At 45.1% G+C, this 24,991-nt stretch overlaps 1 protein-coding gene across 11 annotated transcripts in view; it reads right to left on the reverse strand.

The window, feature by feature from the left end:
• Kalrn (kalirin RhoGEF kinase) overlaps positions 1-24,991 on the reverse strand; it is a 609,660-nt gene that overhangs the window by 434,368 nt on the left and 150,301 nt on the right. For all 11 annotated transcript variants that reach the window (XM_051149844.1, XM_051149845.1, XM_051149843.1 and 8 more), the window contains exon 2: positions 3,079-3,153. In XM_051149844.1, the coding sequence (XP_051005801.1) occupies positions 3,079-3,153 (75 nt within the window). The remainder of the gene's footprint in view (positions 1-3,078; positions 3,154-24,991) is intronic.

The raw sequence follows: 24,991 nt of genomic DNA on the forward strand, positions 1-24,991 counted from the left end.
CAAGGCGTTGGTGGTAGGAGTGACAGGATAAGGATGCAGAGGATGGGTTGGGGGAGGGGGAACGTTGGGAATTCTAGAAATGTCAATGGCTCTCCTGCTGTGTAGACAGGAAAGCAGGGCTGGGGAAGTGTTGATGTCTCATTGACTGAAGTAGGGGGAAGACTAACACTCTCAGGAGGCCTCAGGCTCCAGTTAGGGTGGCAGATGGGAGTAGTGTGGGAGGGAGGCGCATCCCAGGAAGCTGGATCCACATAACAATAGCTCTGCAAGATTTTAATGGATTCACACACACTTTTTTTTTTTTTAAGGGAATGGGGTTATTTTGTAGTTGGAAATGCCTCCTTAGACTAGGTAAAGTTGGCTATTGTAGGATTTTACAAAGCCTTAAGATGTTAATGTGGTTTGGTGGATGGTCCAAGTTGAGGGGAGGACTTTAATAATTCCCAAACTTCTCTCTTCATTGTCAAAGGCCATCTTAGGAAACGGGAACACATCTTGAAACTTTGGGGTCCAGAGTGCAAAAAAGGTTGTCCCCAGTAGCAAGAAGCATCACCAACGATGGCAAGGGATCCAAAACCAGAAAAGAATCACCGGAAAGTGGCCAAAGTCAGGGCATACGCATGCGGCAATCCTAGAGACACAATGGGTCCCACATGGGAGGGCTGGGCAGCAAGGAAAGATATGGGTGCTGTGAGTGGGAGGCCAGACCCCCACAGCTGTGAGTCCCGGAACACGGTGCAGCAGGACTAGGACAACAGAGGCACACTGAGGGACAGACACAGCCACTGTCACACACGCCTACATGCCCACATGCAGAAGTGGTTGGGCTGCCCTGGACTGTTCCAGATGCCCGTTGTCATGGCAACATGCTTTCTTTCACTTGGCCAAAGCTGAGAGGGTGGCAGAGGAGGGCGGGCACGACTAATGGTCCATTTCTCTCCCTACCATCCACCTTGCTTTGGTCTCAGAGTGAAACACAACCATCACGCTGTACTATTTAACTGGGGTTTTCTCTACTATGTTTCAGCTTCCTGCTTTGTTTCCTGAGTCAGTGTGTGTACAGAATAGGGAAGTAATTTTTTTTTTGTTTTCTTTTTCGGATGCAGTCAGTCATGATTTCCCAATCACCCTCAGGGCCCTTCCCAGGAACATGGGTGTGGGAGGGAGGGCAACGTCCCCATTCCCTAAGCTCCGAAGCTCCTGACAGTGCAAGCACAGATGAGTCAGATCATTCAGGCACACAGAGGTGAGTGGCATGCTGCCAGGCCATTTCCCCTCTCTGGGAAGTGCCTACCTGCCTTGTCCCTGACTGCCTTCCTGGCAAACGGCTTCTATGAGTTCCATAAAGACAACTCCCTACCTCTTCGTAGGCTTTCCCAGGCCCGACTGGGCCCCATTCATGTTCCAGTTGACCATACAAGGAAAAGCAAGCCACAAACAATGAAATAAGGGTCCCTACATCAGAACATACTATGTCTGCCTTCATATCCCTGAATGGATGCTGAACAAGATGCTGTCAGAAGCTATAGGCTAAGTCTAAAAGGTCCCCTGGAGAAGGGAAAGTGGAAAGTGACTTGAGAAGGGGAGGAGAGGCTCAAGATGGCAGGTGTAGGAAAGGCACTCAGGAAGAGAAACACCTGGTATGGGATAAACAGGAGCATCAGCAGGACACCAAAGGGATAGGAAGGACACCATCTTAACTAAGGGCCATAAACAAGAAGAAAGTGGGCTGTAAGCCCGTACTAGGAGTCAAGATTATGAGACCCAAGGCACATCGATGCAAAAAGACCTCCAGGACTTCCACACAGGGTCTTTCCACAATTCAGTAAGTACTCCAAATCCTAGTTTACCTTGAGGCTTGTCACATACATGTCTCTATGCTGGAATCACACATAGGATTCCCTTGAAGGCTGTCCTACTATGCCTCGACATCTTTGGTGCTGAGGGGCTCAGTACTTAACACGACTAGGGCAAGGCAGCTTTTGGATCGTTGTTGTCCTAACAGCAACAACTGTGAGAAAATACCGTCTCACCAATTAACGCAGAATGTGCATAATATCTTACAAAGGCTGACTCCCCTCCTGTACCACACTGGCTGGCCTCTGTCCTCTCTGGTAAGGTGGAGGCAACTTAAACCTTCCACTGAGGACCCCGCCCCCCTCTCCTCTCCTTTCCCTCTAAGATAGTTGTCACACATCAGCACAGCTAGCAGTGCCTGTGGGGTGATGAGTTACTACACTGTGGGAGCTGCTCCCTCCTGGCCTGTGGATCCATGGTCATTCATGCAGACAAGAAGAACCATCCAGACATAAAGGCTCTGTCTATAAGGTGTAGCACCAGGGCTTCTCTCTGAACTGCTGCCACTGTCACCACCCAGCCCGGGCCAAGTTCTGATCGAGAAGGAATCCAATTCAAGCCACCACGTTTGTGACATCATGGGAAACATACACTTTACCTAACCAAACATGTATAGCTAGGTTCCGATCAAACAATTTACAAGAAGCAGTAGTTGACTTGAAGGCTGCAGATAGCTGATGGCCAAATTAGATGCCGAGAGGCCCAGGTGCATATGATAGGCTGGGGGAGAGGTGAGGAATAAATATTTGGGAATTAACTATTCAGAAAACAAAACAAAGCAAACAAACAAAACAAACAAGAACAAAACTTGACAATACAAACACTTGAGTTCCACTTGCTAAGACAACAGATAAAAAGAAGCCCCCACCCCCAAATTAATCTCCTGTTTGTGATCCACTAGGAAACAACATATATATCCCTGGGGGACATGTAGAGTAGATACTCTCCCTACTGGAACCTCTCACAGTGCCACAGTGGCCTCACCTGGAAGGTGAGTCAGGCAGCAGTGTGTGAGGTGCGGGTGGGCCTGCCTGTTGTTGCAAGTCCCCTCCACAGTCTCCAGGTGAGGTCAGAGCCCCCCTTCCTCTACAGGGAGGAAGCAGCCACAAGCCTAACTGCTAACATGTCTCCTCTCACATAGGACAGTGAGTGATCACATACGAGAGCATACACACACAACCTCCTGAGGTCTACCTCAAAGGAGCATACACAGATACTCACCGGACACAAAGGCCACTTTCTCCTTTAGGATGGGAAGGACATCAGAAGCTTTCAAACCATCATTCCGAAAAGATCCTGTGGGACAACAGAACAGAAAGAGAGTAAAGATGTCAGCTACCTACCAGCTAGGTCCCAAGGTCCCACTCCCGGCCTCACAGACCCATCACCTTGGCTTGTGCAGGTCTGCAGCCCAGCCCAGCACATAGAGAGGCCCCTTTGTGATGAGGTTAGAGCTATCTTCTCTTGGCCCTTTTCAAGAGAGCATAGTCTCAGGCACCCCCACTGAGTACAAAACCCCTGCCCCAAGGTTATGCAACTTGAAAATTGTAAGACGTTTTAAAAGCATGTTTGTATCTCTAGTTGTCCAGCACAGTGTCACACACAGACAGCATGGAGCATGTACCTGGTGAATTAGTTCACTGGTATCAAGGGAGTTTACAGAACCCTAAATGACATCTTTTTGCGTATAGACTGTTAGACTTCATTTTACAAATGGGAAAATAACCAAATATCTGATAGCGGGAAGCAAAGTTGATGACGATGACCCAGCCCCAGCACCAACCCTAACGTCACTAGAAGTCCTCAATAGACACACATATCCCGAGGAACTGTACTTGTCCTGTGTGGTTCTTCAAGTCTTATATCATGGTTGTAAAGTGCTTTCCAGGATCTAAGCAAGCTCCTATTAGGGGCTGGAGGTGGACACCTAGAGCTCTCTAAAACTAGAAAAGAAAGATTCATCTAGAGAAACTGTAGTCCTGAAGTAAAGGGGCAACCCAGCCCAGTATGAGGAGTGTGGGAAGGGAGGATCAACTTTCACACAGACACCTCAGGCTAGCCCATGGTGACCCTGGCAGTCAACCCCAGTGCTTTACAGAACTCTGAAAGAGAACCACCCACACTTACACCCTTAGAGCTGTAAGTGGGGTCTCCCTTGTGTATTAATTATCACTAAGCCATCACACAATGGCTCTCATAAGGCAAGCAGTTCTATCAGCTCAGTGCAATAGAGGCAGGGACCACACTGTTCTAGTGTCTTTGTCCACAGGCTGTGAGGCCAAGTCTGAAACCTACAAAGGAGAGCAGCATGCTGGGTAAGCCACTCTCCATCTCTTGGTCTCTCAACATCATATACATTTTACCAACAATCCAGGAATTAGTTCACTAGCCCAGGGAAAAGGAAATTTCATGCCCCATGCAGCCCAACCAAGGAAGAGAAAGAGACTTGTCACCAAATGCCAGTGTCCAAGGTCAGAGGTCATAATCTAAGCCCAATTAAATTTCCAGTGTCTGACTATTGCATTTCTTCTCTTTCATGTTTCCCTGGCGTAGTGAACCTTTTATTCAGCAATTATGCCTCTTCAGAAGTTGACACACAGTGTATGATGTGGAGTAGTAGCTGCAGACTCACTGAGCTGCAATGAAGAAAAAAGACAGGCTAGGAAGGAGTCTGACTTCAAAGACCGCAGCCTTGTTTTATAGCTTTGGCCTTAGTTCCTTGAGATAGGCATCCTTACCTGATCTCCCACATCAAAAACTGTTGCCTCTCATGAAAGACACTAATTAGCGTCAATAATTACAAAATTCACAAACAGTTCCTGTTACCTACTTAGTTTTGTTTTCTATCTCACACAAGAAGGAAACATTATTAGCTTCTCAGTCATCTTTAACTCATGAAGCGTTTGTAGAAAAATGACACTGCAGTATCAAAACAGATTATTTTTACAAGTGAAATCGATTTTTTTCAGTTTTTTTTAAATACTCTCCTTGCACCAGAATGCACACTTAATTTCCACAGAAAAACTAATACAAAAAATAAATTTGATCCTGTCTATTTACAGATTATTTACAAGTTCAAAGTAAACCAGGCCTGGTGGTACAGGCTCTGTAATCCTAGCGTTTCAGGAGGTCAAAGCAGGAGGATTGCAAGTTCAAGGCCAGCCGTAGCAACTCAGCAAAAGGATTGGGTATGTTATGCACAAACCACTGTTATCTGCAGGCCGGGGGCGGGGTGGTGGTGGTGGTGAGGGTTAGTGTTATCCTTCTCTCTGTCTTCTCACTCCAAGGTCCAGGGGCTGGAGGATGGCAAACAGGTCCTCCATGTAGCTAGTGATCACAGGCTCCGATAAATGTCCGTCCTGAACTGGCCTCTTCTCAGAGTCCCAGGCTTCCACTTCCTGGGCCAGAGGCCTCCCCAGGCAGTTGAGACTACTGTGGGACTGTACACCTGACTGTGTGTCCATCAGAAGAGCTCCCAAAGTGGCCAGATTCACTAAATCCATCACTAGGAAGCCATCATTCCCAACAGCAGAAACAAGATTTTCCACATTGTAAGAACATATGGCTTGGGGGTCTTTTTAAATAAAAGTTCCCTTAGTGGTTTAAATTAGTTTTGCATTTGCCAAAAATTGAATTACAAATAACTTTCCAACAATACACGCATTATGTTAAGCCAAGTAGAGCTAAACTAATTAGCCCAGGGGCTCAGAAACTGGTGACCTTGCATATAAAACCTATTTGCACTGGCTGAAGAGCCTATGTATCAATTCCCTCAGGGACCTTGTGAAACCAGCTGTTAGAATATACAATAAAGGGTAAGTTCACTGAGCACCAACTCAAACAGGACCGATGAAATTGGAACATGTTTTCACTACCAGGTACACATCCTGGTAGACTCCTGGTAAATGGTCAATAAGTATTTAATGGAAGAATAAATGACTGGATGAAAGTTAGCTGTTCCAAAAGTGAGGTACATGAGGTTAGCAGCAGCACCTCTCATATACGCTCTAGAGATGCTGGTAAATGTTATGCATGGTATCTCTCAGCTCTAATGTTCTGAGCCGTTAAAGTTCCTGCTTCATATTTATAGACCTTCACAATGCTCCCACTATCGGATCAACATGTTTTGGAACGATGTATTGGAAGCAAATTCTTCACTCAGTCTCAGTGTGCTTTGTAAAAACTAGAGCAACTCCCCTGGATCTGGGAAGTCCTTTCTTTCTTGGGATACAATGGAGACTGGAATTTTTGCAGGTAGACCAGTTGTCAAAATGGAAGAAAAGTGACACTAGAACTTCTGTAAGTACGCATGCCTTGCAGGAGGCAGCTTGCACTGCAACTGTTATTTCTGACACAAAGTGTATCCGATAGCACTATTACGCTGTGAATACTAGAGCAATGGTAGCCAGCCTTTTCCTTAGGATAAGCCTGCTGAAACAGTAGATCCCTCACTCCCTCTATAGAAGGCCTGAGAAGAAATACAAGCCCCTGACTCCTTGTTTCCCCTATAAGAGAAAACAAAACAAGTCAGCAGGAACCCTGGTGGACCTGACCCAATGTGGATGCTGTGCTTTCTCTTAAGGACAAAGGCATGCTTGGCTAGCTTTCAGTGCTAAACCCACCACATTCATGTCCCGCTGCTGTCAGAATTACAAGCCTGCTGTTCTGTTAATTAGCAAAGTTGAAATGCTCTGCATCTATTAAGGAAGTAAAAATTACCACCACCATCTCCCCCGGGGCCCTCTAGTCGGGTCTCCTCTCAGCCCTGTGTCTGTTCTTCATTGCCCTACACCTCAAGCCACATGATCGCACTGCTTCCTAGTTTTCCTCACATTTTCCTCCTCACTGCTTCTCATGTGTAAAACACCAATGGGCCTCACTCTGGCACCCAGCATACACTTCTGGCCCTAAGGAAGAACAGGGCCGGGCCTCATGCCATGGGCCCTGCCCGTGGTTTCTCGGGCCTGGGAAAGCAGTGACTCCCTTAAGGAAGTGGAGTGCTTGGGCCCTGTGCCAATCTCCTTCAGAAAGCAATCGTGATGGAAATAAACACAGAAACAAACAACTGAGTGAGCATTTGGTGAGCGTTCAAAGGTGTAAGCTGCCAGAAAACCCAGAGATTGCTCTTATTTCCTTCTGGTTTTCAGTCACACTTCCACAATTTGCACTTATTTAAGAGTGACTGTGTAGGCTTTCCAGCATTGCTCCAGGTGGGTTTGAGCCCTAGCCCTCCACTAAAATGGCCAAGTTCCCGATGCTGTGGTCCCTGCCTCTTCTTTCTATCCTGTGAGTTGCATTCTGTGCAGGTGATGCCCTGTCTCTGATTACAACCCTTTGTCCTGTTGGCATACCTGTATAGCTCTGCTTGGAAGCCCCCTGAAGAGCAAGATCTACTTCTTATTTGTCTTGGTATTACCACAGTCTAACACAAGGCCTACCTTGCACATAATAAATACTTAATAAAGACTGATGTTTGACCCTGGGGAGAGGGAAACATCAAAATCACACCTCAACCCAGTGTTAGCTAAATGAGCTCTCAGGGTGCCCTGTAACAAGACAAATGTATTTTGCACAGCATTAAATCAGTGGCTTGGTGTCACTTTGAAGGGATTCCTAACAGTCTTGCTAGTCAAAGTAATGGCCACAGTCTTGCTAGTCAAAGTAATGGCCATCACCTAGAAGTTGCTAGAAATCCAGGGTCCCAGGTCCCATGCAAGATCTATAGAATCAGAACCTGCATAAGAACCAGGTGACTCCAATTACGCGTTGTGAGGCAAAGAGAGTTTCAGAGAAACTGCCTTCACCTTGGTCTAAGCAAGGTTTTTATTATCAGCTCTAAGCCTGCTCTGTCTCCTACTGACCCACCATGAGAAGACTCCTCCTCCTGCCCAGAGTTTCAGAGATAGCTGCAGTCCATCACTTACATTCCATGCTGTAATAAAAGATTATTCAAGAGATGTGTTTTCATGCTGGCGAGGATGTGGGGAGAGAGGAACACTCCTTCATTGCTGGTGGGAATGCAAACTAGTACAGCCACTTTGGAAATCTATCTGGTGCTATCTCAGAAAAATGGGAATAGGGCTTCCTCAAGACCCAGCTATTCCACTCCTTGGAATATACCCAGAAGATGCTCCAGCACACAACAAGAAACTTTGCTCAACCATGTTCATAGCAGCCTTATTCATAATAGCCAGAACATGGAAACAGCCTAAGTGTCCCTCAGTAGAAGAGTGGATAAAGAAACTGTGGTACATATACACTATGGAATACTACTCAGCTATTAAAAACAAGGAATTCCCGAAATTTGTGGATAAATGGATTGAGCTAGAAATGATCATAATGAGTGAGTTAACCCAGAAGCAGAAAGAATCAAATGGTATATACTCACTTATATCTGCATACTAGCCCAAGGGGCATGTCCCATGAAAGCCTTCACTTACCAGGAACTGGGACAGAGGGGAAGGCATCCTATTGGGTCTCTAAATGAGAGACGCATGGGAGAATAGCAAAATAAAAGGATACAGAGGGTCCTAGAAACCTACAAGTAGAACATTATGATAGGCAGATTTGGGCCCAGGGGTCCCGCTCAAACTAAGGCACCAGCCAAGGACAATACAGGAGGTAAACTTTAAACCCCTTCCCAGATCTAGCCAATGGTCAGAATATTCTCCACAGTTGAGTGGAGAGTGTGATATGACTTTCTCACGTACTATGGTGCCTCACATTTGACCATGTCCCCTGGAGGGGGAGACCTGGTGGCACTCAAGGAAGGACAGCAGGTAGCCAAGAAGAGACTTGATACCCTATGAGAATATATAGGGAGAGGTGATCCCCCTCAGGAACAGTCATAGGGGAGGGGAATAATGGGAAAATGGGCAGGGGGAGGAATGGGAGGATACAAGGTATGGGATAAACATTGAGATGTAACAAGAATAAATTAAGAAAAAAAAAAAAAAGAAAAAAAGAGATGTGTTTTCATGATTCCTCTTTCAGGCCATTTCTTGTTTTGGAGCAGCATGAATGTTGATAAGCCATGCCCACCCAAAGCTCAGAATCCAGTACCTTAACTCATTCCCTCAGGCAGCAAATGCCTTAATTTCACAGCAAAATGCTGCTTCTTATTTCCTAAGCTCTGTCTCCTTGCTCTCATAAATATTGCCAGTGATCATATTTACAGTACAAAAGGCCATCTTTGAGATGATCCTAGAAGACAGGAGAGCCAATTTATCCCTCTCTATCCCCGCTGATCCTCGACCCACAAAGCCTTGAACACCAAGCAATACCGGACAAGGATCAGGGAAAGGGAAGGTGCTGACCCAGGGAGCTCCCTATGCCATGAGTTCATGGTACTCATCTCATGAAACTCCCCGCAGTAATGGGGAGACCCACCCTCTGTCCTCTGATAACTCACAGCCCCAAATACCCAATGTTCATTTTCCCCTAATGTTGAATATCTACCAGACTCCAAGTAAAACACAAGACACTGAGATTCTGATCAAGAATTCCATCCACCCATCCTACCCTCCACCTAGCCACACCATAGCCATGCTATCCTGACAAATGGGTGCTATCCATCCGGGATCCGCTCTACATGACAATGGGTATTGCCCATTACTGACACACCCAAACAGAAACATGGGCAGCATCCTAAACACTCACCTCTCCATCACACTTTTCAATTCAGACATCCAATGATGTGGACTCTACCTCCTGAATCTCTCTCAGATCCCTCATTTCTGTGCGGTTTCCCTGACCTCTCAATCAAGTTGAGCTGCCCCCAGTTGTTCCTTGTTGTTCTTGATATGCGTTTATGTGTTTTCATTTCAATACTCATTAACTGATCTTGACATCTCCAGAGAAAAGACCTTGTCCTCCCTGTCTTGTCCCCACACCTAGCACAATGTCTGTTGCACAAAAGGGACTCAGGAAATACCAAGCCAAACATACATGGGGTTCAGTGAGTTCAGCAGTGATCCTGAGGTGGATGGTCAGGACAGGCTCACCCAGGAGCATCGGGATCAGGTTTTGAATAAGGGAAGGACAGAAGACAGCTAGGAGGGGACATGGGCATTGTGCCATGGATGTGTACTTTACCTGCTGGATAGGGGAACAGAACCGGGAGCTCTGATTCCCAGAAGTTGCTCTTCATGGAAACTACCTGTGCCTTGGGAGTTCCAGAGAGTCAGACTAGGCTGCATCAAGAGGCAGAGCAGGGAGGGAAAGGAGCGTCTGGCTGCTCCCAGAGGAAAGCTGTGGCTCAGAACATGGATGGCTGCACCCAGGAGTCTCTGACATCAGCCTCCAGGTCACCCCTGTGATCTGTAGTTGAGGCCATGAAAGATCCAGACACAAAGCTGGTGTTAGAAGCCTCTGCTGATCTTCCCTTAAGTTCCAAGAGAGCCCCTTAGGACGTTTCTTCTGAGTTGCTTGCAGGAGCTAGCCAGGCCAGCAGCAGGTTAGTGATTTGTGTAAGACCCTGTGAAGATCCTACATAGAGCTGAATCATAAAAGAGATATTCAGCCAGGTGTGGTGGCACATGCCTATAATCCCAGTACTCAGGGAGGGTGAGGCAGGGGGATTTTTGTGAGTTTGAGGACAGCTTGGTTTATGAAGCAAGTCCAGGACAGCCACGGCTTCACAGAGAAACCCTGTTGCAGAAGAGAGAGAGAGAGAGAGAGAGAGAGAGAGAGAGAGAGAGAGAGAGAGAGAGAGAGAGAGAGATTGGGATTTTCGCATGGTCCCTCCTGCATAGTGACTAGAAGGTTTAGAGCAGGCATTGTCTGTAATGGCGGACAGGGTTGGCAGAGACCCTATTAGTAGTAGAAGCAAGATCTCCATCTCCTTGTTCTTTTCTCTCCTATCTTAACATAAGAAAAGAAAATGGAAGGGACAGAAGTGGGGGGGGGTGACAAGAAAAAGAGTGAGAGCTGAACGGGAAGATGCACGTGCACATGTCAAGTGAGTATCTTTTTTCCTCCTTACAGATGTGAAGGGGCTATTGAGGAAACGGCCTGTTGGAAAACTCCAGCAAGTGTAAATATGTTTCTTGGAGCTCTCCTTAAAACACCTACCACTGAGTCAGGAAGTATGTGCTGAGAGAAATATATCTGGCTGAGAGGGACAGGGCGGACTCATGTCAACAAGAGAACACAGCAGAGCGTGGAGTCCCCCAGGCCTTTCCCCCAGCCTGAGGAAGGCCCAGCCAATCTTCCTCATCCTCACCACCCACAAGTGCAAACAGTCTTGGAGACACCCTGTCTCCCTACCCTGCAGGTATGAAGTGAAGCAGTGTGGCAGAATCCTCCTCTCTGGCCGTGCAACTCCTAAGCAAAGGTCACTCAGGATCCTTGGCTAGAGTGCTTTCTGTGTACATGCAACGGAAAACTAAGGGCTCCTCTCTGGCAGTTGTTAAATACTGAGTTTTCCCATATGACCAGGCCTATACAACATTAAGCAGTAGCCAGGGACTTGGGAAGATAAACAGGGTATGCATTCTTATGGAAAGGAGAGCTGATGTTTCTCTTCTTCTAACTCTGACATATCCTTGAATATGAGGGACACTTTCTGCACACTAAAGTGCAGCATGCTTTTCCTAAACACCTTTTCTAACTTGCTACTACACCAGGATGGCCTGGCTCCTCTTGCCGCATGCAGGTCGCTCCTTACTACCACTGCCCTCTGCCACATCTGATTCCCTCACTAGGTCCTAGCTAGACTCCTAAGGGCAGGACCAGATGCTTATCCAAGTAGCTTTTTACTGCCTAGAGTACAGCTAGTGCTTAACTGCAGGGACTAAGCCTGACCCCCTCAGACCCACAGTGCCATAGAGCCTTCCACACAGAGGCACTGCCATAACTGCTGTGCCACTTCCTCCAGTGCACCCTTTCTGAAGATTTCTACCATCACCTTTGTCCTTCTCCTCCCGAGCTTCCACACGAACTTTAATTGTAGCCAGTTTCAATATTACCTTCCAAAGTCAATATTAGAGATAGAGGCCTGGCTAATGGGCTACTTTTGAAAAGAAGAAACGTGTAATACTTGCCACTGCCAAATTAGCTCTATTAAAGATCACTAATAATTAGCACTTTAAACATGTGGGTAACACCTCTCTAAGCCCAGCTAATGAGCAAACTGTTTCTGTTTATTCTTCACAGGACTTAATATTATCCAGAGTTGAGACCTCAACTGCAATTCACACAGACTCTTTCTCTCCCTCCCTTGGGAATTTGGCATCCTTTAATGGAATGCAAACACCAGAATGTGACCACTTCAGAAGTGCATCTCTGTCTACACACCACCTCCCCCTCCCCCACCCCCCCCACCCCCGCCCCTGGATTCGAACTGAGCGGGTTATTTAAAGCGCTCATGCTACATGGCAGGAACGGAGAGGATGAGACACTTGTTATCTTTTTTGTATCACTGAACAATGTGCCTGGCAGGGGACCCGCAAGTAAACACCGAACATAAGGCTGCTGGTGATGAACGCCACTCAGCTATTAAATACTAGCAATATATTTGCTATTATATTTATAGAGAGCTGGAAGGCCTGTGCTGTAGCAGTTCAGGTATGCAGAAGGCTTGCTTTGCTCCTTAGGACTCTCACTCTTGGCTCTCTTCCTCCTCTTCCTCTTCCTCTTCCTCCTTCTCCTCCTCTTCCTTCTCAGCAAGAATGCCAGTTACTGACTCTAAAAGCAGCCCAACCTGGAATGGTCCAGCACCTCTCCATACTCTCTCTTCTCTTGTCCGTGTCCCGTGTCCTGAAACGTGGACACGTGTAGACAACAGCAAAACAAAAAACAAATTGATGACAACAACAACCCAGCAGCCATCTGAGCAGCTCAAGGCAAGACCTGCACACAGAGCAGTCCAGACACTCTGCCCAGGGCTTAAGGTTACTCCATGTTCCTGCATTATGTCCCACGAGTGGGAGAAATGCCACAGGAACACACCAGCACAGACTGTACCCAGGAATCAGGGTCACAGTGGTGAGCTGGCTTACAGAACTGCAGGGCAGAAGCCGATGAGAAGGAACACACCCAAGCCTCCAACAGCTAAGGGAACCTTTGCAAACCAAAGCGCCCTCCCTTTCCCAGGCAGACGTGCCGCTGTCCTCGGTTCTGAAGTCACGTATAATTGCTACACAATGTGGCTGCTGTCCAGGCTGTCCCAGAATATGTGAACCAAATGAGAAAACAGCTGAGAAGAAAAAGTTGGTGTGTCCTGAAGACCAACAAGTGTAACGAAATGCTGGAAGAACGTAGGCAAATGAGGATTACTGACTGCCACCGACAATCAAAAGACTTGGCATGATACTGCTTTCAAATAATTGCAGAGAGTATGAAAGGACTGTGTGCCTGCGTCTCTCTTTCTACACACACACACACACACACACACACACACACACACACACACACTCAGCTTCCATGGAAGAGAAGTAGCACAAACCCTATAAATCACCTAACCCATGTCTGGACTTATAAATCAACAAGTTAGCCATATCAGAAGAGGGTGGGTTGGCCCTGAAACAATTCCTAGAGTTTTGATCAAATCTTAAATCTGTCCTGGAGATTTTTGTCTTAGCCACCTAAACACGCCTGATTAAGTTTAACATTTATTGAAAAATGTATGTGTGTGTGTGTCAAAGGTACCATTACTGTGGGAATTATATATATATATATATATATATATATATATATATATATATATATATATATATATATATATATATATTTCCTGATGGCAAGGAATTTTTGGCTTAAGGGGAAAGTCAAGACATGTAATTTCAATATCATTTAAGAAACACATTTTCGATATATTGGAGAAATACTCAGAAATGTACAAAAGGATAAACAAGCCAAAACTCCAGACTAAGAAGGGACTTGGTGATGAAACAGCAGTAAGCAGAGCATCAGCAAGGTCTTAGATTGGGCAGGACAGTGGTGAATCTGTTGGCAGCATCTCAGAGACAGGAAGGCAGCGAAGTCAAGGCAGGTTTTCCTGTGACCTGAACCTTCTCCAGAGTAATAAAGATTGAGTTAATATCTGTTAGAGATAAGGCACAAAAGCTTCCCTGTGGAGCTGGCATGACCAGAACCCAGCATGAGCTGGCGAGTGGCCAAGATCAGGAAAGAGGTCAGAAACCATCACAGTGTTAATGAATGAAGTAACTCACAAAGCTAGAACAGAAATGTGTGCCTCATCATCCCACCACACATCTTTAAGTCATGCTGCTCACAGGGTCCCATCCACATGGCTTCTCTGAATTTCTATGGACACAGTTGTAGGTGTTGGCCTTGTCACTTCTTTCCAAACTGCTGTCCTCCCCTGTTGCTATGAATCTGTGTTCCATGCAAAGACACGCAGACCCAGGTGACATTTCCAAGAATCATGATCATATATGCTGAAAGCAGGACCACTGTCTAGGTGATGGAGCCAAACGATCACCTGCAGGCAACTTCAGAGCCCCACAGGGGACCATAACTAACTGCCTTCTAGAAAAGGGGACTAGAAGCCTGAGGAAGCCCGCATCCTATAGGTCTTTCCCTTGGTTGGCTTCGAACTGTCTGGCAGTAGTGAATAGGGGATCATAGAAAAAGAACTGAGAGCAGTTAAGTTGTTCCTCATATATAACACAAACTTCAGGCCCTAACCTCTGCCTGCTACCAGGACCATCAACTTGCAAGTTGCTCAGATTCTCTCCTGTATGTGCTCTGAAAACGACCTCCTTACTGGCCCCAGCAATCTGAGTAGAACACCTGCAGGAGGCTGGACATGTGGTCTACCTTGTTCTTCCAGCTTCCTGAAGAAGAGGGGGTCCTTATTAGAACCAGGGCGCAGGGTTTCTCTGCCCATTGAAGAACGTACACATGTACCTAGCACACAGCACACATATGCTAAGACCAGGTCAGTGTGACCAGTAGTGTTAGGGTATTTCACACAGCTTTATACTACCGAAAAATCAGGAATGAGCCATATGTTTGACCACAGAGGATTAGTTACACAAGCGGAGATCTACCCACTTAAAGCAGTTGCTAACTATAACACTAACTACCTCTGTATAAACTTCACTGTATTGCTAAATGAGAAAAACAGATCATAGAAAAGAAGGTAGAAGATGATTTCATTCACATAAATATGGGTTTATATCTGTATAAAAACCACATACAGATAACACACACAGTGATTATTTCTGAAACGTGCTGTTATTGCTAATTTTACTAATGTTTTCTAAATGTTTTTCTATGTTTAATTTTTATTTATTGTCAGAATGGGGGAAAAAAGCAAATTTCTTCATTTGTATGTTAATCTTTTATATACAGGATCTCTAAACTTTCATACGGTTTAAAGGTTTAATAATTAAGTTGTGGATATGATAACATCTGTGAATGACATTTTAAAGACAAACATTTAAAGCTGAGGACCAACTGTTATACATCTGTTCACTTGGGTGTAATTTTGTGGCAAATAAAAAATGTACTGTTTATCACAGATAAAGTTATTCTACAGCAGAAAATTTAATTTTCCATTAAATATCAAATATTTGCCATGGATGCAAATAGAGTTTGCTCCAAGAGTCTGAGATGTTAAGGAGGCAATAAAATCACTGTGTTTCTCTTTATGAGCCATTTATCACAGTGAATATGTGCTAAGTGAATTTCTAAGTACATGGTATGTACAGTGCAGGATTTTCTACTAGACACTTAACTAGAAGAATAAATGTGTGAAAATACTTAAACATATTTTTAGAAAAAGACAAATAGTGGTTCAGCTTCCCTACTAGATTTTATAAGATATTTTGAAAATCACAATTTTTAAAAGGTGGAATAGGCAAAAACAAAGTCGACCAGTTAACACAAAGTGGCCTATATAGATTTTTAAGATTGTGAACAAAATTAACCAGGAAAATGAGTTACTGGAGAACACAGCTGTAAAAAACAGGAGAGAGGAGCTAAGAATACTGCTCACTGTTTGAAAGGCATAGAAAGAATATGAGCATGCATTTCATAAAAGAAGGAAACAGATAAGAAATATTTGAAAAAGTAGTCAACCTAATTAATAATCAATATTATTGATTATTATCAATAATAATGCTATCGTAAACAATGAGACAGTTTAAAACATAAACTTAGGATTTTGAGAAGGCAAGAACCCTCAGTGTTGGCCTGGGTGCAGTTATCTCCTTGATCTGCTTCCTGCCAGGGGAAGCAAAATTGTTGCACCTTTCCAGAAGACGGTTTTGTACTGTGACTCGAAATAGTAACACTGGGTGTAATAAATACCTAGCAATTCTTCTTATGGTGTCCACCCCAGGAGCCATGGAAGGAGACTGTTTATTTAGATAGCACAAGCTAGATGACAATAGAATAGCAGTCAGCCATTCACATTTTAAGTCATCTTGAATCTCACAAAAGTGCCACCCAAAAGTCTGTAAAGTAAACGTTAGGATATGGACCATACAGGCACTCTGTTTGTCAGGTTGGATCAGGTAAGACTGTTCAAGTCAACTACCATTTACCTTCTGAGTTGGGGCTCGGATCAGATCCTGATACTTATAAGCGAATGCACTTCTGGGCTGTGGGGTTAGGGGATAACCGACTGTCTTCATTACACTTTTCTACAGTTTTTAACTTTTCACCCTGAAATATATCAAAATTATTTTTTTAATACATAAAGACCATACAAATAGTCAAGTTGTACACAGTGGTGTATATCTGTCGTCTCAGCAGTCAGAAGGCTGAGGCAGGACAACTGAAAATATGAGGATAGCTTTAAAAACAAACAAACAAACAAACAAACACTTGTCTCAGAAGTGGAGGAAGAAAAGAAGGAAGAGCAGGAAGGAGACAAGGAGGAAAAAGGGAGGGAGGCAGAAACAGTCCGCAAACTTCCATCGGATTCTCCCCCTCCACTTATTTCTTAGATGTTCCCAAAGGCACAAAAAGCAAAAACAAAACTAAACAAGCGAGATCACAACAAATAAAAACCTTCCACACAACCAAGGAACTACTCATGTCACAGGAGGTTACAATCCGATAGGCTCCCAGAACACTAGCAGATAAACTGATTTCAAAATAGGGCCTAAATATACTATTCCTCAAAAGGCATACAAATGGCCGATGGGCATATGAAAAGTGCCCACCGTTGCCAATCATGGAGGAAATCAAAATCATAATTAAGAACCACCTTGTTGGGGCTGAGGATGTGGCTCAGTTCATAGAGTGCTTGCCTAGCATGCACAAGGCCCTGAGTTCAATCCCCAGCACTGTATTGACCAGGCACGGTGGTGCACTGAGAGCCTGGCTCCTACCTGCTCTTCTTTTAAAAGAAATGATTTGTTGGGCACCTATAATCCCAGCACTCGGGAGCCAGAGACAGGCAGATCGCTGTGAGTTCGAGGCCAGCCTGATCAACAAAGCAAGTCCAGGACAGTCAAGACTATACAGAGAAACCCTGTCTTGAAAGAAAAAAAAAAAAAGAACTAAAGTATATGAACAAAAGCATATACATGGCCTAAAATGGGTTTATTAAATAATGGATTATTAAATAATTTTTTAAAGACTAAAGACACAAGTATGATCAGCATACAGAGAAAAAAGAATGCTTATCCATTGTTGCTGGGATCTAAGTCAGTCTAAGCACTATGCGGAACAGTATGGAAGTTACCCTATGATGCTGGTTATAAACACAGAGGAGAGGAGATCAGCATGTCAAAGAGAGAGCTGCACCCCAATGCTCACCACAGTCTGTTCAACAACAACCAAGAAATGGAGGCCAGCTGTGCCTGTCAACTGACGAATGAATAAATACAAGACAGAACATATTCACAACGGAACCCTGTGATTTGAGGCACCACAAATAGAACTGAGACCATCTACCAAGTGAAATCCACCAGGCACAGAAAGACAAGGACTACATGGTCACATACATATGGTGATTTCCTCGAAGCTGAGTGGAATGCCCACGTTCTGCAGTCTACCTCGGATGTTGCTGGCATCCTCACCAACTGCATGTTGAGGACGTGTCCCTCTGGGTAACAATTCTCTCCTAGCATTTCCAGCCCATGCCCCTCCTGGAGCCCATGAACTGACAGGAAGGACACCAGACTAAGGATTAGGGTTGCACTCTGACCAACTCGGCAACTCTGGGTCAGCGGCTCTCTGAACTGACCTTCTTCAGGTAGAGACTTCAAAGCTGTCCCAGTAAAGACCAAGCCAACTCAGGGTAAAACATTTGCAAACTGCAGCTCCCTTAAAAAAGTAACGCATTAGCTATCTCACATCATTTCTGTGGAAGCAGTTACTGGTTTCCTGCTTTTTTTTTTTTTTTTTTTTTTTAACCTTAAAGCGTGTCTGTGCTTTAGGCCCTGTCTAAAGACCTCCCACTGACTCTCAGTGAAGAGGAGGTCTGTCTCGGTAGCCATGATGAATGATACCTGAGTCATGCTACACCTCCCTGCATCACCCTGGTATCTCGGGTACATGAACTATTGGCTGTAAGCCAGAGCTCTTAGCAGGCCTTAGTCTATGGGGCACATGTGGGACTAGATGCCAAGTATCTGTGTGACCATGTTTCTGTTCCCATTTGGAAAGGACAGGAAACACAGTTTCAAAAGTAGGGGAAAATCTCGGTCAACATACTCAAAGGGACTTTCCCCAGAATCCCCATGTGTGGGACTATCCCAGCACACATACAATGACTTTTAAATGGGCCAGCCCTGGGAAGACCCTCTTGATTCCTCATTCAGTCTTGCCCTCCTGGCTCCTATTCTGGTATCTGACTGCATCCTTCAACCTCTAAACCCGCACTCAACCATGCGACATCACCACTCCGGAGGCATCCCCACCCTACACCAACCGCCTTCCCAGGATTTCTCGGAGCAAAGTTTCTCTTCTTATCACCTCCTTCTACTCTCCTAATGCAAAATAACTAGAAACAGCTGCACGAACAAGCCCGTACAGGTGAGCTAAACAGAGGCAAGAAACATCCTTCCTCTCAGAGCACTGGACTATGACAAAACACACCCATTCTAGAGGACCCCGCCACCCCCAAGGATAAAACCAGCAGACTCGAGGTGTCAGGGATAGAAAGTCCTCCAGAAGCTTCTAGACTTTCTTCCATTTACATAAAGGGTTTAACTGAGGATGGCGATGGGAAGGAGCCCAAAGTCACGTGTTGAGTTTGGCACCCCGGTTACAGCCAAACCTTCTCCACTTCATGCGCATGATTCAAAGAGCACATCATTACGGTTGTCTGCACAGTAAATTATAAGGATGGACGGGTGGCATTCTGGCACACTGATACCCAGTTCCGACAGTTGCTGTGTGTGGCTTCTAAAATTCCAATTATAGGAAACTTAACAGTCTGCTCCTTAGTTATGTTAGTCACACTGAAAGTGGCCAGTAGCTACTGTTCTGGAGATCACAGAAGACATGCCCTTTTGCTTCTCTTAGCAGCTCTCATATAGACAAGCAGACTCACCACAGGGGGCGGAGTTCCCTGAGGTCAGTCAGTGTTCTGACTGACTGAATGAATGAATGACTGAATGAATGAATGGGAAACAGCATAGGGCACAACCAACCAGCGCTCAGCCAACAACAACTCAGAGTCCATAAAACACAGATGTGACATCCAGGGAGGCAGTGGATAGCTCCCTCTTATGCACATGGAGCTAGGGAAAAAGCAAGTGTCCTTGCACTGCCTCTTTTATTTAAAAAAAAAAAAAAGGAATTATTAGCTTTTGAAGGCTGATCAGCGTTTCTGATCGGAACCAGACTGCTGGCTGCCGACAAACAAGCCTGGTGTTGGTGTCCTGGGACTTTTGGGCACGTTGTGAAGAAGTCTTGCCAGATGCCTGAAAAGCCTAAATGAGAAGGGAACTATTTCAGTTTTCTCCAGGGAAAACAAGTCTTCACAAAGCTAGGAAACTTTAAATTTTCCAGAGTAAACATAAAATCTTGTACCCACTTTTCTAGGCCATGGTGTCCTTCTATCTAGTCAGTAAAAGGAACAGTAGGTATACCTATGGCTGCTGTGCTAGAACCAAGGCACCCTGCCCATGGCTTCCAATGTCCACAGCCCAACACACAGAACATGAGACATCACCCAGGGGACTAGGGAGCCTCCAGTCAAGGAGAAAACCCTTTGGAAAACAAGACTGCACATGCTCTGCTGTATTTACAGTGTCTTATAATTATCAATTTTTAAAAACCCATTTTAGAAACTTCTAGATGTAAAGCCTTCAATCAATATAGCTTTTTAAATATACATAATCGCACACTAAAACCAACTGAGGAAAATGTGCATTTGTAGAAGCCAGAAAAAGACCAGACCACCTGGATATCCTTAAGCCCTGGAAGTTGTAATGATACATGACACAATGTACATGTCCAATCCACGGCTTTCTGGCTCAGTAACAAGTGAACAACACCGTCGATAATGAGACCTAACGGCATACAGAGAGCTTTTTTAAAATCTGAGACAGTATCTTACTTCTGTAGACTAGGCTGACCTGGACTTCATGTTTTCCAGGCTAGCCTCAAACTCATAATAATCCTTTTGTCTCAGCCTCCAGTACCAAGTAGACTCTCACTCAATGTCATTTTTCTTGTCTATATGCTGTATTTGTCCACAGCTTTTATTATAAAATAACTCATACTGTGATTTCAATACTAAGACGTTTCTTTACAGCTATAAGGCTTTCTCTTGGTGTGAATGCCGTGCCACTATCTTCCCTTGGAAGATTCATCAGTGTCTAAAATCAAAAGTCCTTAAAGCGTCACTGCATCCTCAGCTTTCCCATCTGTAGAATGTATATCTCGGCGACCCCTTTAAGCCACCCGGTGATTATTAGCGGAGATTATAGGAACACTTGTGCCTAATAGGCGGCAGGTGTTCAGAAGTGCGAGGCGATGGAGTAAATAAGTGAGTCAATGAAGTGTCTGGACGGTGTGATTGATTTGTCACTTGGCTCAGCTGTGCAAACCTGGGAGCAGCCAGACTGCAGAAACCATTCACAATGGAAGACACAGTCATCCACATGCTGTCAGCTCTTGAAATCATAGACAAAGAACCTGGAGGAAATACGCTGCCTCCGGAGAGCACGGTGCCTTGCAGACCTATTTACTGCACAGGTGAGAGCAGTATAGCGCTGCTCTGAAACTCTACCGTTCTGTGTGAAAATACGAGACGGGCCCATGAGCCAGTCTTTTTAGCCTTGGAACTCTAGTGTGGAAATGTGTTCCCCAAAACCCATATATGACTTAGACACACTCATCATCCAACTGGGTCCCGGCTTCTTCAACATGACTGAGTCGTAGCTGAGGAACTGCTGGCATGTGCAAGAGCTCTGGGTGACAGATCCAAAGATCCAGGCTCCCTTCAGGTCTTTTTCAGATTTCTCTTTTCCCTGGCCTCTATTTCAACAGCAGTAAAATCAAACCAGACAAGATGATGGCTGAGACCATCCCTTACCAGCTGTTTCCTTCCCTACTTTTGCTTTGCTAAAGAAGAAATAAATCCTGTAAGAAGTTAGGGAAGGTGGCATCCCCACAGAGAAATGAGACCCTCGGGATAAGAACCACGCTGGGGAAATGCCACATTTAATGAGTTGTAAAATGCATCATTAGTTTTTGTATCATTAAGGAAGGGAAAAAAAAAAAGCTACTGCTTATTAAACTACTACACACCATAAACTATAAGATACATGATTTCAGAGGTGGCAAAAAAATGTAGGGGTAGGAGAAAAAAGAACATTGTGAAAATCAATAAAACAGAGGGTCCAGTGTTTACCAGGAATCTCCTAGATTGTAGGCTAAGTGTCATAGTCATGCTATTTCGTTTAACCCTAAAATAACCTGTGCAATGAAATGGAGACAGGTGAAAGATCAGCAGCATGTTAAGGCAGAGAGAAGGAGGAGAAGAGAATTTGCTTATGACCATCTGGCTTAGTAGGCAGAAGAGCAAGTTACAAACGTATATTCAATTCACCCGAAATTCTACCTTCTTAACCCTTTGCCCTTGAAAAAAAAAGTTGGGATGTCTGACAGAGTAAGAATGAGAAAGGACTCAAGCACGGGCGTGATGTGTCAACGAAACATACAAGGATTAAATACTAGAAACCAAAAAGAACCACAGAGACGCCATGAGCACGTACTGTGTGGACAAGCAAACCAAAACAAGAAGGGTTATGGAAATTGTCCAAAGTTATCACTGCTGTTTAGTGCAAAACCTAGGATTCCTCAAGTTGGTCCAGTAATAAGGTTTAGTTTGCAAGTCCATTGATTTCTGAACTTTTCTATCTCCTCAAGTTCCAGACATTTCCTTGTCTTTATGGGCTTTCAGTGGCATCTCCTAAGTGGCCCCATTAACAACTATCCTCAGGCCAAGGTCTTGAGGCTTCTTAGACCAGTGTAGACAGAAGAACAGGATCTCGTTCAAAGAGCCCAGCACACTCACTCTCTTCACCTTGTGGACACATATGTAAAAGGAGGCCCATGGCACCAGCTTCCCAGACACAGTGTACATGCACTCCCTGTGGCACACGGTGTGTTCATGTTCATGATTGGTGGCAGCTCTTATGGTTCTGAAGACTGAAACAATTTAGGGCATTCCCCCTCCTCTTTCCTCCCCTCTCTCTCGATTGCTAAATGGTTCTTATACAGCAGTAGTTTTTGCATTCTCCAACCTGAAGCAGATTGTTTGGGCTGGAGCCTGTGCACACAAAACACCCACATCTTCCTTTATAACACACTGTCTTCTTCTTCAAGCAGGGAACCAAAGCCCCTGTCACTGTCGCTCAAAAGCGCCTCTGGATGAGTTAGCATTCATCCAGTTCTCTTTCACGTTTTTCTTGTATAAGGTTTATAAAATCCAACTTCCTTAAAGACATCCCTTTTATTTTATCATCTGCCCCCTTTGTCTTACAGTGAAAGCCACCCCTTCCCAAGGCTGACAGCCCTCCAGGCTCATGGGCAATCGAAACTCAAGGTCAAGAGCATGTATGTTCAACCTTCCAGCCATTAGGCTTTGAGTCTGAGTACAGGAAGAGCCTCTTCCTAGCACTTAAGGGAGTGTTAAACACTAGACAAACTCTAGTTGCATATGAGTTAGAAAACAATGCCTGGTATTTACGCTGCAGGCTTCTAGGGCAAAGGGTGAGCCCTCTGACTGAGAAGTGGGAACTGCCAAGGACACTGACCGGCCAGGATGTGGGCTGACTTGAAAGCTCTGTTGTCCATGTTATAGGCACCTAACTGACGAAAAGTGCACATCTGACCTCATAGCTCACTGTCCGTGGAAAGTTCACTGGGACAGCAGCAAGCTTTGCAAATCAAACATCAGAAGGCCAAGTTTCGGCCCCTATTTTCCCAACCCTCCTGCCTGTGGCTCTGTTCAGCTTTCTTTTGTGGGGCTTACAGATGTCTGCTACCACTTACTCAAGGTGACTAGCTAGGCATGCGCTCCCTGGTACTTTTCACGTATTCGTTTGATTATTTTCCCCCACATTCTCTTAGGGGTACATACCATTTTCCTTATTTAACGGATGAAAACCTAGGATTAGAGAAATCAAATAGCTTATGCAACTTCACTGAGCTAGAAAAGAAAAGAGGTCAGGATCTTAAAGCAAGTCCATTCCACCCGGAAGTATATGCACGAAGCCTTCAGGTGTGGGTCTGCATCATCTGGTACGGCGTCACTCTGGTCAAGGCACGACTACAGCTATCTCTTTATGACTGGGACCTAGTGGTGCTTGCTACAGTTTGAAACATAGTAGTTCACCATACGACTGTGTACGTTTCCCAGTTTACAAGAACTGTGGTTGTCTGTTAAGAGCCCTGTGACTGAGCTCTAGCTGATAACACTGTGTCAGACGCTGTACTTAGGAAGCCAACCCTCACCATATTTTCCACATGTGCTCCATCCTCTAACAGTTAGAAGCAAAGGTGCCTGAGAACTTTAAGACCCAAAGGGATAGCAAATCCTCTGAGTGAGAACAGCTTGGGGCCTGGGTTGTCACTAGTAGGAGTCTGTGCCGAGCAAGAAGCAGAGGACACTGCCACTACTGGCATCATTTTTGGTGAACTATTCATTGTGGAGTCTGTGAATTGCATTCCAGCTCTATATAAAAAACTGCATGTCTTGTGTTAGCAGATCCTATGAACACGATCTCGTTAAAAGCAACACGGGCATGTCGGTGATGTGGGTGCGGGAACTTCAGAACACACAGAGAGGGCAAATGAGCACAGGAGAGGGACAGCCTGGGAAGGATTTGGTGACAACCAACTGTGGTTGGCTGCTTTCTGTTCTCCTAAAGAGCCCATCCAGGACATGCCTCCGACAGACACCCAGGGAAGCACTGGGTACACTCTAGGGAGCGATCAGACAAAGCTCTATGATCACTCGGTTCCCCAAGCGTAAGTCCTCGCCCTCGTCTCCTCTAGATTGGCTGCTGCTGCATCTTCAACTGCCATGGAGTGCTTCTGTCCAGATGGCCCCCAAGGTAAGAGCTCATCTACTGGCCTCTCCCTTGCAGCTCCATTGTGCTGAAGAGGGGGAAATCAACTACTTCACACTTACCCTGTGCTGGAAGCAGGACAGAAGGGATCTCCTCATTAAATCCTCTCATCTCGTCCTGAGACAGGCATTACTTTTATCTCACATGCATGGACTGAGGCTCACATTAAATAATCTACCATTGTCACACATTTTGGTAAGTAGGAGCTGCAGTGATGCTCTTCATCTGTGTAAAATGTCATACCTTATTGGAATTCTCCCTTCACCAGCTAACTATATATCTATATGTATAGATTAGCTAAAAGGGCCTTGCTCATTCTGTCAGCAGAGAGACAACTGTATCTTCAGGTTTTATTTTGGTTTTTTTGCTTGTTTGTTTATTTGTTTTTGTTTTGTTTTGTTTTTTACTCCAGCTGGTTGTTAAACTGGCTGGTATCTTGAAAGCCTCTACAGCACAAGTACTTATACAATGGAGATGAACAAGTGTCACAAACACAACCATCCAGGGTTTTGTTCCTCCTTAGGAAGACCTCTGGCTATGCTTTCCTATCTGGCCCCACTCGACTGTTGGTAGAAACTTCAGGAACTGTAAAGAGCAGATGCCCCTTGGCTGCAGCCTTC

The sequence above is a fragment of the Acomys russatus genome, chromosome 8 (genome assembly GCF_903995435.1).
Source record: "Acomys russatus chromosome 8, mAcoRus1.1, whole genome shotgun sequence".
Classification (NCBI taxonomy): Eukaryota; Metazoa; Chordata; class Mammalia; order Rodentia; family Muridae; genus Acomys; species Acomys russatus.